The 15355-nt window shown below is 38.3% G+C and overlaps 1 protein-coding gene across 1 annotated transcript in view; it reads left to right on the top strand.

The window, feature by feature from the left end:
- Positions 1–15355, top strand: part of LOC145397972 (glutamate receptor ionotropic, delta-1-like) — a 336085-nt gene that overhangs the window by 105830 nt on the left and 214900 nt on the right. Inside the window, exon 4 of the mRNA XM_080270947.1 lies at positions 1335–1534. Coding sequence (XP_080127073.1) covers positions 1335–1534 — 200 coding nt within the window. The remainder of the gene's footprint in view (positions 1–1334; positions 1535–15355) is intronic.

The following is a 15355-nucleotide window of genomic DNA, read 5'->3' on the forward strand; positions in this document are numbered from 1 at the left end:
GTGATGGAATCCGGACCAGGCCTGGTGTCTTTACTGGATTTGAGAGCAAGAAGCTCATCAATTGTAAACTCTTGGTTGTATGGGAAGTATACGTTTTCTGTCGAAAAGTCTGTTATCTGTAGCTCAGGTATGCGGTTATGATGGTAAAACGTTGGTCACAATTGGCTGAGCTACCCACATGGGAAAAAACACCTGGTGAGGATGTAGGAAGTACACTGTGGCGCCAGTTGAGCTGACTTCTTACCATTGTTTCTGGGATTTAAAAGTTAGCTCACAACATACATTACATAGCAGAAGAATTGGAATGATTAGGACAATTCCGCAGCATGACAAAGCATCTAGATGAACACAACACTGGTGTAAAATTTAAAATAATACTTAAGAAAGGAGACAAACTAGCTGTTAAAACCGTAGTAACTGCAGGCAGACTAGCTGTTCTGTGCACGGAAATTAGGCTCATATCTGAACAGGTGTAAACATGTTCCAACTTGCACAGTCTACTGCTCTGACCAAATTTATCCTGCCATTATTATCAGATCTTTCACCGCAAAGAAATAAATTGAATTAACTTCATAGAATATCTTCTTCTTTATACTACAAAATTAATATAATATTAATTTTGCATCCCCTGATATGATAAATGAAGAACGTATGAACATGGCATCACAAGAAAACTTAGTTTCTTGGGAAAAATCTGATTTCATATTTGGATTCAGCGTGAAAATTATTCCTACAGCACCCATCAATACCCCTGGGACTAAATTGCTGTTGACCAGCAGTATTAGAGATATTTGTATGGCGACATGAAATATGAATATGAATATTCATTGCTGAATTATACTACTGCCGTTTCTTATTCTTTTTTAGTATTTCTTCATGCCATTCGTTGCGTTGCACTTGACACACACATTCCTGAAGTAATGAACCCAAGGGTCAGTGCTCCATCCACTAACCCCCTCCCCCCCTTACTTCCTGATTCCTGACTTTGCCTTGCTCTCCAGGGAACGATTAAAGCGCCATATGTGGCTGAAAACTGTACTAAGTTGAATCCCAGAATGTACTGTACATCGCTGGAAAACCTGTAGAAAAGTACAAGTAATAGGTCTCACTTTAATAGTTTAAATCAATTCTCCACCATACTACTAAGAATGCCCCCTAAGTACCGGTACCAATTTATGCATCAGACACTGAGGTATCTCGTATATTATTAAAGTTAGAGCATAATAACGCAGTTTTCTTGACAAGCAACGACAAGTGTGCTCGATCTCAAGCATGGACGTCTACGACTTCATAGGTTATAATTATTTCTGTTAACATGATTGTTGATTTTTCAGGTGGCTGCTGTGTTGCTGGGTCAAGCCATGGATCACAGGAAGGTGCGGATATGGTGGGTGAGGGTGTGGCTGCTGTCCTGGTGGCTGGTGGTAGACATCCTGGCTGTCGTGTACACAGGCAACCTAATGGCCGTCCTTACCATCCCTGCCTACCCCAGCCGTATCCAGACATTACAAGATCTGGCACAGTCCCATTTCATGTGAGCATTCTCTCTCTCTCTCTCTCTCTCTCTCTCTCTCTCTCTCTCTCTCTCTCTCTCGTTAGCTCAGTGAGATACAGCCTTCCTTATCCTTCCTCATACGCTAAGTGAGGACGATGGCTTATAGAAACTGCACAAAACACATTCTTATTGACATCCACGCTAAAGACCTTTTGTCATTCCAGTCTATCAGTTATATATTCCCTATATCTATGGATAATGAAATATGTGTATTTACACACACACACACACACACACACACACACTAGGCACTAGGCACCGAGGAGAACTGGCGCACGTCGCCACTGCTCCATACCTGGCCAACTTGGCCAGTGGCATTACCTAAATTAGTATCTTTATATGAGTCAAGCTCTGTACCAGGTTAGATTAAATGGTGTTCTAATATAAAAAAGAAGAAGTTTTTAAGTAAGACTTATTCAAACAGCAAAGAAAACAAAGCAATGCAAGAATGCGCACAATCAGCTGATCGTTTGTTTAGTCTACAACTGCCCCAGGGAATGTAAGTACTATATGTGCTTTTAGTACTGCATAATGACCACATACTTTAGTAAAGCAAATTTGGAAAAGAAAAGGGATAAAGGTAGAAAGCAGGATGATGATTTCTACCAAGAACTGGTTGAAATGGAGACTCACAATAAACTGGTGGAACGAGTACATAGACTAGAGATGGCTTGAATGAGATTGATGACAGTAAGAAACAGATTCACCTGCAAATGGAAGAAATAGAAAAATTAGGAAAGGAAGTCAAAAAGAAAGACACAACCATAGATGAGTTAACAGAAGAAGTGGGTACACTTAGGAGGAAAATTAGTGAAATGGCAAGTACAGTAGTCAACCACGAGAGTATTATGGAAGAGTTCAAAAATGATACAAAGACAATTTGGCAAGTGAGCAGTCTGATGGACCAAAGCAGTGATATTGAGGAAAAGATAAAACAAGTGAATGAAGCTGTGCAAAGTTACAAAAATGATGTGGAAACCACTTATACTGAAATGGTGACAGTAAAGAAAGCCTTAGAAACAAGGGTGGAAGAAAAAAGCATTAAAAAGGAAATGAAAAGAATAATCCAGAACAATCCTAAGTTAATCAGAGATTCAGTAGATATCAACAAATCTATAGTAACCACTGGTATAGAAGAGGGAGAAGTAAAAAACAAGATCTCAAGAGACAAAAAGGAGATGGCAAATGTACTGGGCATAATGAAAGAAGAATCAGAGGAAATCTGTAGTAAAGACATAGAGGAACACAAAAAGTTAGGGAAATATGAGAGAAGCAAGTCAGGACCCCTAAAGGTAACCTTCCAGAGTGTAAACACCGTGGAGGAGATACTAAAAAATGCAAAGAATCTTATGGAAAAAGAGAACTTCAAAAATGTATGGATAAAAAGATGCCTAACACAATAGGAACTGGAATTACTGAACGAGAAGAGGGAGGAAGTAAAAACAAAAAATGAGGGAAGATCAGAGGAGGAGAAGAATACATTTTTTTACAAAGTAATTGTATTGCAGGTACGAAAGTGGTACATAAACAGGAGGGAATAAAAAGGAGGAAGGTAGAACAAAATCATGACAAGTATATAAACAAGATGATTAAGTTGATGTACTCAAATGTGGATGGAATGGTATCTAAATTATTAGAGATGAATGATTATGTCAGAGAAAATGAACCACATATAATATGCATAACTGAAACAAAATTAACACCAAGGATATCAAATGACATCCTAAACTTAGAGGAATATAATATATGGAGAAGAGATAGGAACTTAAAAAAAAGGAGGAGGAATTATAATATTAACTAAGAAAAATCTAAAAGTCAAAGAAATAGAACAAGATATACCCTCACAAGTAGAACTGATTGCAGTAGAGATCATTACATCTGATGGGAAAGTAATTGTAGCCAATTTGTACATGCCACCCAGATCAAATACATGGGAAAGAGAGGAATATGAGGACTTGGCAGAGAGTACAGTTCAGAGTTTATGAGCATTACTACATAAAATGAAAGAGAAATCGGAAAGAATTATACTAACTGGAGATTTTAATACAAATGTAAATTGGAATACTCTAGATATAATAAGCCAAGAAAGCTGTTGGGACCAAAAGCTCCTGGATCTCGTGCAAGAGTTTTTCCTAATGCAACGTGTAAGGGAAAGCACCAGAAAAAGAGAACTCGATGTACCCTCAATGCTAGATCTCATAATTACTAGGCAAGATAACGATATTGACAATTTAATATATCACCCTCCATTCGGCAAAAGCGGCCATGCGGTACTAAATTGCAACTTCAGGATTGCATATGACATAGTTAACAGCAATGAAAGTTACAAAAAGAGCCTAAACCATAAAAAGGGAAAGTATCATGACCTAAAGAAGTACTTCTTGGAAACTGCTTGGGAAAAGAAGCTTAGAGGACAATATTTAAATGCTATATATGAAAAATTCTGTGAACTTTATGAAATAGGAGTCCAGAAGTACATCCCACAGCACAAAGAAGCAAGAATAAGGAGGGAAGCCCAAAAACAGTTTGAGGAGGATATCATAAATAAAAGTAGTGATCAACCAAAGCTATTTTACAGCTACATCAGAAGCTTTGAGGAGGATATCATAAATAAAAGTAGTGATCAATCAAAGCTATTTTACAGCTACATCAGAAGCAAAACCAAAGTAAAAGATAAAATACAATCCATTACGGACAATGGAATCAACTATACACAAGAGAAGGATATTTGTGAAGCACTAAACAAGAAATTCCAATCAGTTTTTACAAAGGAAAAAATTTTGAGAAGGATTTTGTGGAAAATGCATGCCCACACATACCACCAGATATACAAACATCAGAAAAGGATATACAGGAGGAGCTACGTAACTCAGACAAAGGAAAAGCAAGTGGTCCTGATGAAATTTCATGTTGGGTACTACGAGAATGTGCAAAGGAGTTAAGTAAACCATTATTTCTAATTTTCAAGAAATCCTTGAGTCAAGGTAAACTACCTGATATTTGGAAGAAAGCAAATATTGTCCCCTTATTCAAGAAAGGGAATAGACAAAATCCACTCAACTACCGACCAGAATCACTGACCAGTGTTGTAAGCAAGGTATTAGAAAAGCTAATAAGAAAAGCTTGGGTAAATCATCTAGAAGAACACAGTATGATAACAGAAAGACAGTTTGGTTTCAGAAAAGGAAAATCATGTGTTACTAATCTGTTGAGATACTATGACAGGGTAACAGACACAATACAGGAAAGAGAAGGATGGGTGGACAGTATCTATTTAGATTTCAAGAAAGCATTTGACACAGTACCACACCAAAGACTTTTATGGAAACTGTACCATCAAGGAGGAATTCGAGGCAAACTGTTTTGTTGGATGCAAGATTTTCTCATAAAAAGAGAAATGAGAACAGTACTAGGGGGAAACTACTCATCATGGAAAGAAGTGACTAGTGGAGTACCACAGGGTTCAGTGCTGGCACCTATCATGTTTTTAGTGTATATAAATGATATAAACAGTAACACTGGAAATTAAAGCTATCTAACTATGTTTGCAGATGATGCAAAAATACAAAGGAGAATTACTAACAGAGACTCTTGTAAAGAGCTACAAGAAGAATTAAATAAACTTCATGAATGGAGTAATACATAGCAAATGGAATTCAGTGTGGACAAGTGTCATGTAATCAAGTTTGGTAAAAGTGGAAAAAGACCTGATTGGGATTATACGTTAGGAAATAAAACCCTATACACATCAGAAAGAGAGTAGGACCTAGGTGTGATTATCAATAACAGACTATCTCCGGCTGACCACATCAGCGAGAAGGTACGGAACATGTATACACTGCTTGCAAATATGAGAATAGCATTCACATACATAAATGAAGACATGGAGTATGCATCAGTAGTCTGGAGTCCTCATCTCAAAAAACACATAGACAAGCTTGAAAAAGTTCAAAGGGCTGCTACAAGATGGATACCAAGCTTAAGGGATCTAAGCTACGAAGAAAGACTAAATAAACTGAATCTACCAACACTACAGGAGAGAAGGAAAAGAGGTGACATGATAATGCTATATTGATGCATATCAGGGAAGGAGAAAATAGACATAAATGATTACTTAACATATGGGGAAGCATCAGCAAGAGGAGACTGCAAAAAACTGCATAAGAAGAGAGGTGATAAAGACGTAAGGAAATTCAGCTTCCCAAACAGAGCAACTGATCAATGGAATGCACTACCGAATGAAATAGTGTGTGCCAAAACAATTCACAAATTTAAGGATATGTACGATAAATATGGTTTAAGACACGGGGCAGTACGAGCTTGACTCATTCCTGTAAAGATACAATTAGGTAAGAACAATTAGGTAAGAGGTAAGAACACACACACACAAGTATTTACCCTTTCATGATGAATATATATCATGGTACAAGTACCAAAGAATGCTTGAATTTGTCTTATAAGGTACTGTAGTAGTAATTTCATTTCATATTATTTTATTTCGTAATATAACTACATAGCATGATAACATAATTTTAAATTATAAACACTACGTGTTACAGTTCTGGCTCTAAATACATTATCAACAGCAGTGCTCAGTAGTTACTATTCTTATTATAACCCGCAGATGCAAAGTACATGTAAAAAAGCACGTTACTGTCAATCATTAAAATACTCTGTAAAAAAAGTAAAATATAAAAATACGAACCTGGTAAAAATTTTATGAATTTAAACACTCAAACACATAATAAGAATATTGTTAAAATGTCTAATGATAAAAAAAGGACTAAAAACCAATATTTTGACAATATAAATTATTTAAAATATTGAGACCACTAAATTATAATCTTGCATAGATAATAGAAACAAAAAGTAGAATTTTGTTAATTAAAAAAGTGAAACAATGAAGATATAAGTAATAAAAAATTATAAATGGCAAATCTGAAAAGTAAAGTTCAATGTCATGTGCAATATATAAATATATATGCCTAAAATATTTCTGAAATGTCTAATAAATAAGAAGCTCATTTAAGAGATAATTGCAAAGCAGATCAATCCCACAACCATGTGACACACACAAAAATTCATTGAAAATACAAGGACCCCTCCTACCCTTATGTCTTTGTACCCAGGTTATGCGAGAGGTTGTAACATCCAAACTTTCTACAAGAATATCCACTGCAGACTCATTTCTGAACAGGGCAACAACACTGTTGATAAGTATGCCATTAAATGAATATAGAATGTTAAACTTAATAAGGGGGTTGTACATTTTCTTGAGTTTCTTTACGTACCTTGCATGAGTTAGATTTGTAGAGTATGGTGATTAAGTAGTATCTAATTACAGTTATTAGCTTTTAATAATAGCAGTACTAGTACTTCTACTACTACTACTATTACTACTACTCCTACTACTACTACTAATAGTGCAAAATGATAAGAAGAAGAATAAGAAGAAGAAGAAGAAGAAGAAAATGAAGAGGAAGAAGAAGAAGAAGAAGAATTACTAAAATTCTGAAATTACTGAAGCAATATTCTAAGATCCCCACATTCCAGATGATAATTCTACATTCCGGATTAGAATGACAAAAAAATTCCATACTTGTACATCAGATAGGTTTACAGATTTTGAAATACACACATTATTGAGCGTGGTTGTGGTAAATGGTGCATTAACCTTGAGAAAATGTAAAGGTGGCCTTGAAACTTGTCTTGGAGGTCATAATTTTCCATTTCCACCTGACAAAATGGGTCATATTGTGGTTAGGTGGTAATCCATGATGATCTTTAATTTTCAGTATTAAGTGCAGAAAATTAACATTTTTAGCATTTTGAGCAACTTTTTGGTGGCAGGCCCAAAAACCGTCAAAAAGCTTCAAGAAACATTGATTTGTCATAACTGCTGTTATGAAATCTTAAAAAGTCGACACTCTTAGAAATCTAAAAATACTCCTGTTATCACTGTAGACATAATATTATAAGACCATTGGTGTTGCTCTTTTTTTTTTTTTTTTTTTTTGACCTGTGGCCTTGAGATCAAGGTCAAGCTCATTCATTCTATGCAAATCATGTTCACTCATGGCCCACTACATTTCCACCCAGTATGGTCAAAATCAGTCAAATACTTTCTGACTGATCACTTTCAGGCATAAGGCGGCCATCTGGATTTTCCTCAGTATCTCACAAAGCATATGTTAGATCTCATTATACCCAGGTGCACTAGTTGGATGGTGAGGATATGGAGAATGTGAGTGCATTCAAGTACTTGGGTAATGTAATGAGTAAGGATGGAAGTTTTGGGGATGAAGTGCTTGAAAGGGTACGGAAGGGAAGGAAGTTTGTTGCTTCACTGAAAGCTATGATGAGAAATAGGGAGGCGAGTATGGAAGTTAAGGAGTCACTGCATGATAGTATTGTGATCCCTACCCTGACGTATGGAAGCGAGGCGTGGACCTTGCTAGAGGAGAACAAGTCAAGGGTGAGAACAGTGGAAATGAGTTATTTGAGAGAAGCACGTGGAGTGACATGGAAGGACAGGTTGACGAATGAAAATGTGTAAGAACGTTTTGGGGCGGATGTGGATGTGATTGAGAAAATTAGGAGAAACACATTGAGGTGGCTTGGACATGTGGAGAGAATGGAGAATGAAAGACTAAGAGGGTATATGTAGATGAAGTGGAGGGAGGGAGAGGGAGGGGGAGACCGAGGATGAGATGGAGGGATGAAGTTGAGAGGTATACGAGGGAAGGGCGAGTGAGTTGGTGGGAGGACAGTCAAATGGTGGGTGACAAAGCGACTTGGAGGCGTTTTGTCTGCGGCCACCCTTTGCGGGATTAGAGCGTCGGGCTATAGATGGATAGATAGACAGACTAGCATATGTTAACGACTGTATACTGGAACACCGACTGAGTAGTTTATACTGCGCAGAGCGCAAAAATTGAAATAAAAAATTTATAACATACAGTAGAGGGCGCTAGTGCTAGGGAAAATAATGTGCCACAACAAGTCTACAACTAAGATTTATCACTCCTGAAAATTTCAAGTCTCTATCTCGAACTGTCATGGAATGCCAACATTCTAGATCTCCCTTCCCCCCCCTCTAAAGAATAATAATAATAATAAATAATAATAATAATAATAATAATACTTATACCTACATTATAAGTAAGATCTACACAGAATGCCGAGTGCTTATTCATTACTAATAATACAGAAGCAACATTCAGAAAGAGCTATACCCTCACCCACTTCTTGATGTAAAGACCGAATATAATATTTTGCCCTGTGACCTTGACCTTCATCGAGTTATTTCATTCTTGTTGCATATTAATCAGTGACAGATTGAATAAAACATCGTATCGTAAAGTGCCATTAGCTACAGTATGTGGGGCTTGAACGCACCTCGCCTCCGTTGGTCTTCTAATTGTCTGGCGGTCACGTACTTACGGCATTTTTTTCTTTCAGTTCAACACAGCCAACCTATTGCTGTGTGATTGGCAGCGAGTTTTAGCGCTTCCGCTCACGATGGTTGACAATTTGTAAATACAATAACGATAGATTGTAATAATATCGTACCGTACAGCACGCTCACAAGTGCAATTTTTCTGCCTCGACCTTGTTGGCAAATTTTTTTGTCACATTGTCCTCCCAGCATCTTTCAGTTTATGGATTTTTTTTTTTATTATTTTCAAAAGCCTCTGTATAGAAACACTCCGAAGCTTTCTGTAAGTTATCCAGCTTATGAAAGTGGTTGTAGTGAAGGAATCAATGAGGCTCTGACTAGCCTGTTCCTGTTCGAAAAGTCTCTCTTGAGCTTAATATATTGTGTAGATAATAGCAGGGAGTACCGAGTGAGGAGCTATCCACGCCTTCCGAACAGAAAATGATCGAACTTTTGACAGAGCTCTTTGGCCTTTATCTTTGATTTATGATGCCTGACAATGGCGAAAAGCTAATTATTGAATAGTATTAGTGATGTCTACTACTTAATAACTCTTTATAGTAAATATGTACTGTGTTTCATAGTGTTACTTCAGCTAGCGGAACTTTTTCTCTACTTAATTCTTTACGTGCCATGTTTCCGAGGTCTGTCTTCGTATGTCTCTGATTTGCACCAGTGAAAATTTAGGCGTAATTATTACGTATGCGTCTGGCAGTCACAGTTGAACTCAGTTTGAGCGAGGCAGAGGTTTAAGACACTCTGGTGGTTCCTACCCTAGCATTGCTTTAACCATTGTTCTTATTAGCATCATAGTTAGGCTCGTCATCATTATCCGTTACTCAGATCTATAAATATGTGGTGATGTAGCGTCAACTGGCATTCTTAATATAATCACTTCGAGATCACTGATTTATGTTCATATATTACATACTGTACCTCTAGTACCATGCCTTTAATACGGGGAAGTGACTAATGCATGTATGTTTACACTGTATACTGCTGTTATAATCGTTGTAACATGAACTGTGAAGAGGCACGTAGCGGATATGTGAGCTGTAATAAACGAAGGTGGATGAGCATTCATGGCGTGGACAACATAACTAAAGACAAACTCGACGCGTAAAAAGTATGAGTATGTAGCTTTGCAGCAATGTTTGTTCCTACCATCTTTACAGGTGAAAAAATTTCACTTCCCGCTTGGAAACGTAATTTTTGCCAATTTGTCTATACAACTCGAGCTGTTACACAGTGGCTTTGTCATCAGGAGATCCTACGGCTGCTGGACTTGCCGAGTAAAGTAAGCGATTGTAACCCACTTTAGAGATTTTATAGGGTATCATGATCAAGACATCAGGACTGAACAACAGAGAATGCCAGGGCAGCTATCGACCCATCGAGAAACAGTGAGAAGTATTCCACCGCCAGCCCCAGCTTGCATGAAATTTCGTTACCCCAATGCCAGATGGAATCCAGGTAATTAATGAGAGAGCTGGAGGGTGAACTCGTTAGTGAGGTCACCAGAGAAGAGTCAGAATATCTTTTCACCGTTAACTTCTGCAGACACTGGAAACATTACAGAAATTGCCCCATTACTGAATGTGACATGAATAATGAAAGAAAAACATTCGGGAGCCGACTGCTAATCGCCCGCCAGAATATGCTGTTGGCCAAGTACAAGATTTTAGCCAGATCTTGATACCCTGAAGGTTTCATGTTGATAGCTCGAGCCGTTCATGAGATATAATGGTGCTAAAGGTGGGTGATAAAAGCTAGTTGACCTTTGGCAGCCATTTTGGCGACCTTGACCTTGACGCCAAGTGCCCATTTTCGAACCCGTCCAAGATTTTGGCGATATCTTCATATCCTGAAGGTTTCATGTTGATAACTCAAGCCGTTTATGAGATATAATGATGCTAAAGGAGGGCGATAAAAACTAGTTGACCTTTGGGGGCCATTTTGCTGACCCGAGTGCCCATTTTCGAACTCAGCCAAGATTTTTGCCACATCGTTATACTTTGAAGGTTTCATGTTGATAGCTAGAGCCGTTCATGAGATATATATAATGGTAACAGATACACACACACACACACACACACACACACACACACACACACACACACACACACACACACACATGAGATATAATGGAAATAGACACACACACACACACACACACACACACACACACACACACACACACACACACACACACACACAGGCAGGCAAAAACATTATTGATCCGCCTCGTACGGAGGGCGATAAATAGGTCGTGTTGATTAATAGCTTGTGTCAGATATGACATAAATGTCAGCGATAAATACAATGGATTGTCACCTTTTCTAATTGTGGAAGCATTATGGAGAATATGAGTGCATTCAAGTACTTGGGTAGTGTGATGAGTAAGGATGGAACTTTTGGGGATGAAGTGCTTAAAAGGGTACAGCAGGGAAGGAAGGTTGTTGGTTCGCTGAAAGCAGTAATGAGAAATAGGGAGGTGAGTATGGAAGTTAGGAAGTCACCACATGATAGTATTGTGATCCCTACCCTAACGTATGGAAGCGAGGCGTGGATCTTGCTAGAGGGGAACAAGTCAAGAGTGAGAGCAGTGGAAATGAGCTACTTGAGAAGAGCTTGTGGAGTGACGTGGAGGGACAGGTTGACGAATGAAGAAGTGAAGGAACGTTGTGGGGTGGATGTGGATGTGGTTGAGAACATTAGGAGAAAAACTCTGAGATGGTTTGGACATGTGGAGAGAATGGAGAATGAAAGACTGACTTAGAGGGTGTATGTAGGTGAGGTGGAGGGAGGGAGAGACCGAGGATGAAGTGGAGGGATGGAGTTGAGAGGTATATGAGGGAGGGAGGAGTGAGTTGGGGGAAGGGCAGTCAAATGGTGGGTGGCAGAGCGACTTGGAGGCGTTTTGTCTGCGGCCAGCCTTTGCGGGATTAGGGTGTCGGGCTATAGAGAGAGAGAGAGATTATCTGAGTTCGTATTTCATCATTCACTGCGGTTATTTGTAAGTATGTCTAGTAAAAAATACATGTGTACTGGTTACAGTAGTGTTAATCAGTTTGCCTCATAAGGTGAGTGTTGTAAAAGGCCTCAGTTATCCCATCGAATGCTGGAGTTTTCAGCTGTTGAAATGTAAATGAAAGAAAAGCATTTGGGAGCCGAATGCTAATCGCCTGCCAGAATATGCTGTTGGCCAAGTTCAAGATTTAGGCCATATCTTGATACCCTGAAGGTTTCATGGTGATATCTCGAGCCGTGCATGAGACATAATGGTGTTAAAGACGAGCGATAAAAACTAGTTCTTCTTTGGCAGCCGTTTTGGTGACCTTGACCTTGACTCCGAGTGCCCAATTCGAACTCTTCAAGACTTTGGTCATTTCCCTATACCCTTAACGTTTCATGTTGATAACTCGAGCCGTTCATGAGATATAATTGTGCTAAAGGCAGGCGATATAAACTAATTGATCTTTGGCAGCCATTTTGGTGACCTTGACCCCGAGCGCTCATTTTCGATTTCGGCCAAGATTTTGCTATATCTTGATGCCCTGAAGGTTTCATGTTGATAGCTCAAGCCGTTCATGAGATATAATGGGAACTCACACACACACACACACACACACACACACACACACACACACACACACACACACACACACACACACACACATACACACACACAGAGGCAGGCAAAAACATTATCAATCTGCCTTCTGCAGGCGGGCGATAACTATGGTGTTAGCTTGACTAAAGATATAAGTAAACTGCAGCGAAAGACAGTAGTAACATTAAAATGGCGCACTGAGTGCCTGAAGTTGTGTAGTGCAAGGCCAATAAGACTACCATGTCATGTTATACAAGGGCAAATTTGTGTCCAGCTCGCGCACACCGTCACGCTGTGGATACACCTTAGAACAGGTTGCCAGACAGTGATAAACAGTGATAAATTGTTTCATCTTATGTTCTGTGTAGCATTATTGTGCATGGCTATGCATGTATATATTTGTGGAGTATAACATTAAAATATAATGAATTATCACTCAATCATGCATTCATTTGGCAAAATTTGACAAAAAAGAGTAACTGGTCAAGTGAGTTTCTAATGTTCGTATTTTTCCACAGTATGAACTGTTTCATCTCCCGCCCATGTCAAGGCAATTTTAAATGATAAGCTTCGCAACCACCATTACTGTTCGACCCGATGTTCATTCTAGTAGGTATTTGCATACAGTAGGATTCATTTGGGGGTGTTCAGTCTTCCGGAAATGTTTGGCAACTATCTTCCCACTTCCCCTTCCTCTACCCCCTTTCTCTCCCGTCTCTCCCCCTTTCTCTCAGGTCTCTGTTTATTGAGGCAAATTATATACCCTAACTTCAGCTTCCATGCTCCAGTAAATTATATTAAAACATGGAATACATGACTATTCAAGGAAATGAAGGGAGATGAAAGTATTCTGAGAGCATTATAAAGTTACATTAACTTTTCATTACCATTACATCATTCTCATTATACTTTAGCTAACTCCACTATCCCTTTCACTCCACAGTCTCTTTTTAATCTGGATAAATTCATCTACTGATAATTAGAACTAAGTAATAAGAGCCAACACAGTACTGATTAAAAAAAAAAAAAAATGGAGTCATGGCATGTCTCAGTCTACTTCTCTCCCACAGCTGTCACAAGAGCAGCTTAACTCACCCCCCAGCCTCTGCTAGGGGGTGATACAATCCTCCACACCGTGACGTCACCACATCTGCGTAGTACCAGTGGGTGAAGAGACCTGGTAGTCATATTGGCCTTGGTGTATCGTAGTCATGCTAACTATCACTCATATCACCAGATGTAAACATAGAAGGTCTGGCTATATACTGTAAAAATGACAGTGTTCATAACTATGGAAAAAAATTAGATGTTAGCTAGGTCCAAAATAGTCAGTGACGCTGTAAACCTGTAATGAGTTATGAGATGTTCTAGCACAAGAAAAACACAGTGGAATTCAAGTGTGAGATGAGATAGTCATCCTGTATCATTGATATTACAGCCAATCATTAATGTTAAATCATATACAGATCCTCAGCTATAACATCGACTCTTTCAGGACATCACCAGATGAAAGATAACTCGGCAGGTGGGAGAGTTTTTCCATTATGTAAAAATTGCCACGGCAAAGGTGGACTACGAGCAAGAAAACATTAAATCTTATGCATATTACCTTGCAGTGCAATTTCCTTACAAAAAATCACGGACTTTACATAAAATCATGAAAATAGATTATTATATACAACACAAATATTGCCATAAGCAGCGCCCCCCCCCCCCTCGCTGGGAGAGATACCCGAACAAACTTGTCTATGATCAGATTTTGTCATCTACAAAAAATAAATAAATAAATAAAAAGGTCAACATCTGACCCATTGGATATCACTCGTTTTTTTTTTTATAACCCCCCAAAAAACATATGCTTTACAGTCATGCGGACAACAATATAGTCTTCAACGAAGACTGAACGGAAACAAAGTCGGAAACGATTTAAGCGGATGAAACTGTTATTTGAAGAAAATAGATTGTCCTATTCATTAATTCTGACTGGAGTTTACATAAGTAGTAGCCACCTTATAAATAGTTATTATATTTTCTTTGTAACATCTAAATAACAGCTAGAATAATTGGACTATTCATCATACTCAATACTTTTAATGAAATCTTTATTATTAATACTGACGACTGTTTTATATATATATATATATATATATATATATATATATATATATATATATATATATATATATATATATATATATAACAAACCCTTTTCTGTATCCTCCTACTTTCTCTATACTCATTTCAAAGCAAAAGGTGGTTGTTGTGTATATGTACGCAACGCCTTCTCTTGCTCTCGTGTTCCTGAACTTGATTCTTCTGAATTTTCTACTCTTTGGCTTCGGCTTTCTTGTTATAATCTGACTATGAAAAATTCTTCAACAATCTTACGTCTGTGATGGAACACATTCTATCCATTTCTCCTTTCTCTGAAACCTCCATTCTAAGAGATTTCAATGCTCACCACCACCTTTGGCTCTCCTCTCCTTTCACTGATCCACCTGGTAAACAAACTTACATCGTTTCTATCCTTAATGACCCAGAGCAACTTGTACAGTACCCTACCCATATCTCTGATCACCTTGGAGAGAGCTCCAACATAAGTGACCTCTTCCTTACAACTAATCCTTCTGCTTACACTGTTAATCCTTTTTGTCCATTTGGCTCCTCCGATCCCAACCTTAATTACCTTAACTTGTCCTATCGCTCCGGTACAGCTTGTGGACCCTCCAAAGAAACATCGACTGCAGCA

This window comes from Coenobita brevimanus, chromosome 44, assembly GCF_032717465.1.
Source record: "Coenobita brevimanus isolate Jiangsu-jjx chromosome 44, ASM3271746v2, whole genome shotgun sequence".
Classification (NCBI taxonomy): Eukaryota; Metazoa; Arthropoda; class Malacostraca; order Decapoda; family Coenobitidae; genus Coenobita; species Coenobita brevimanus.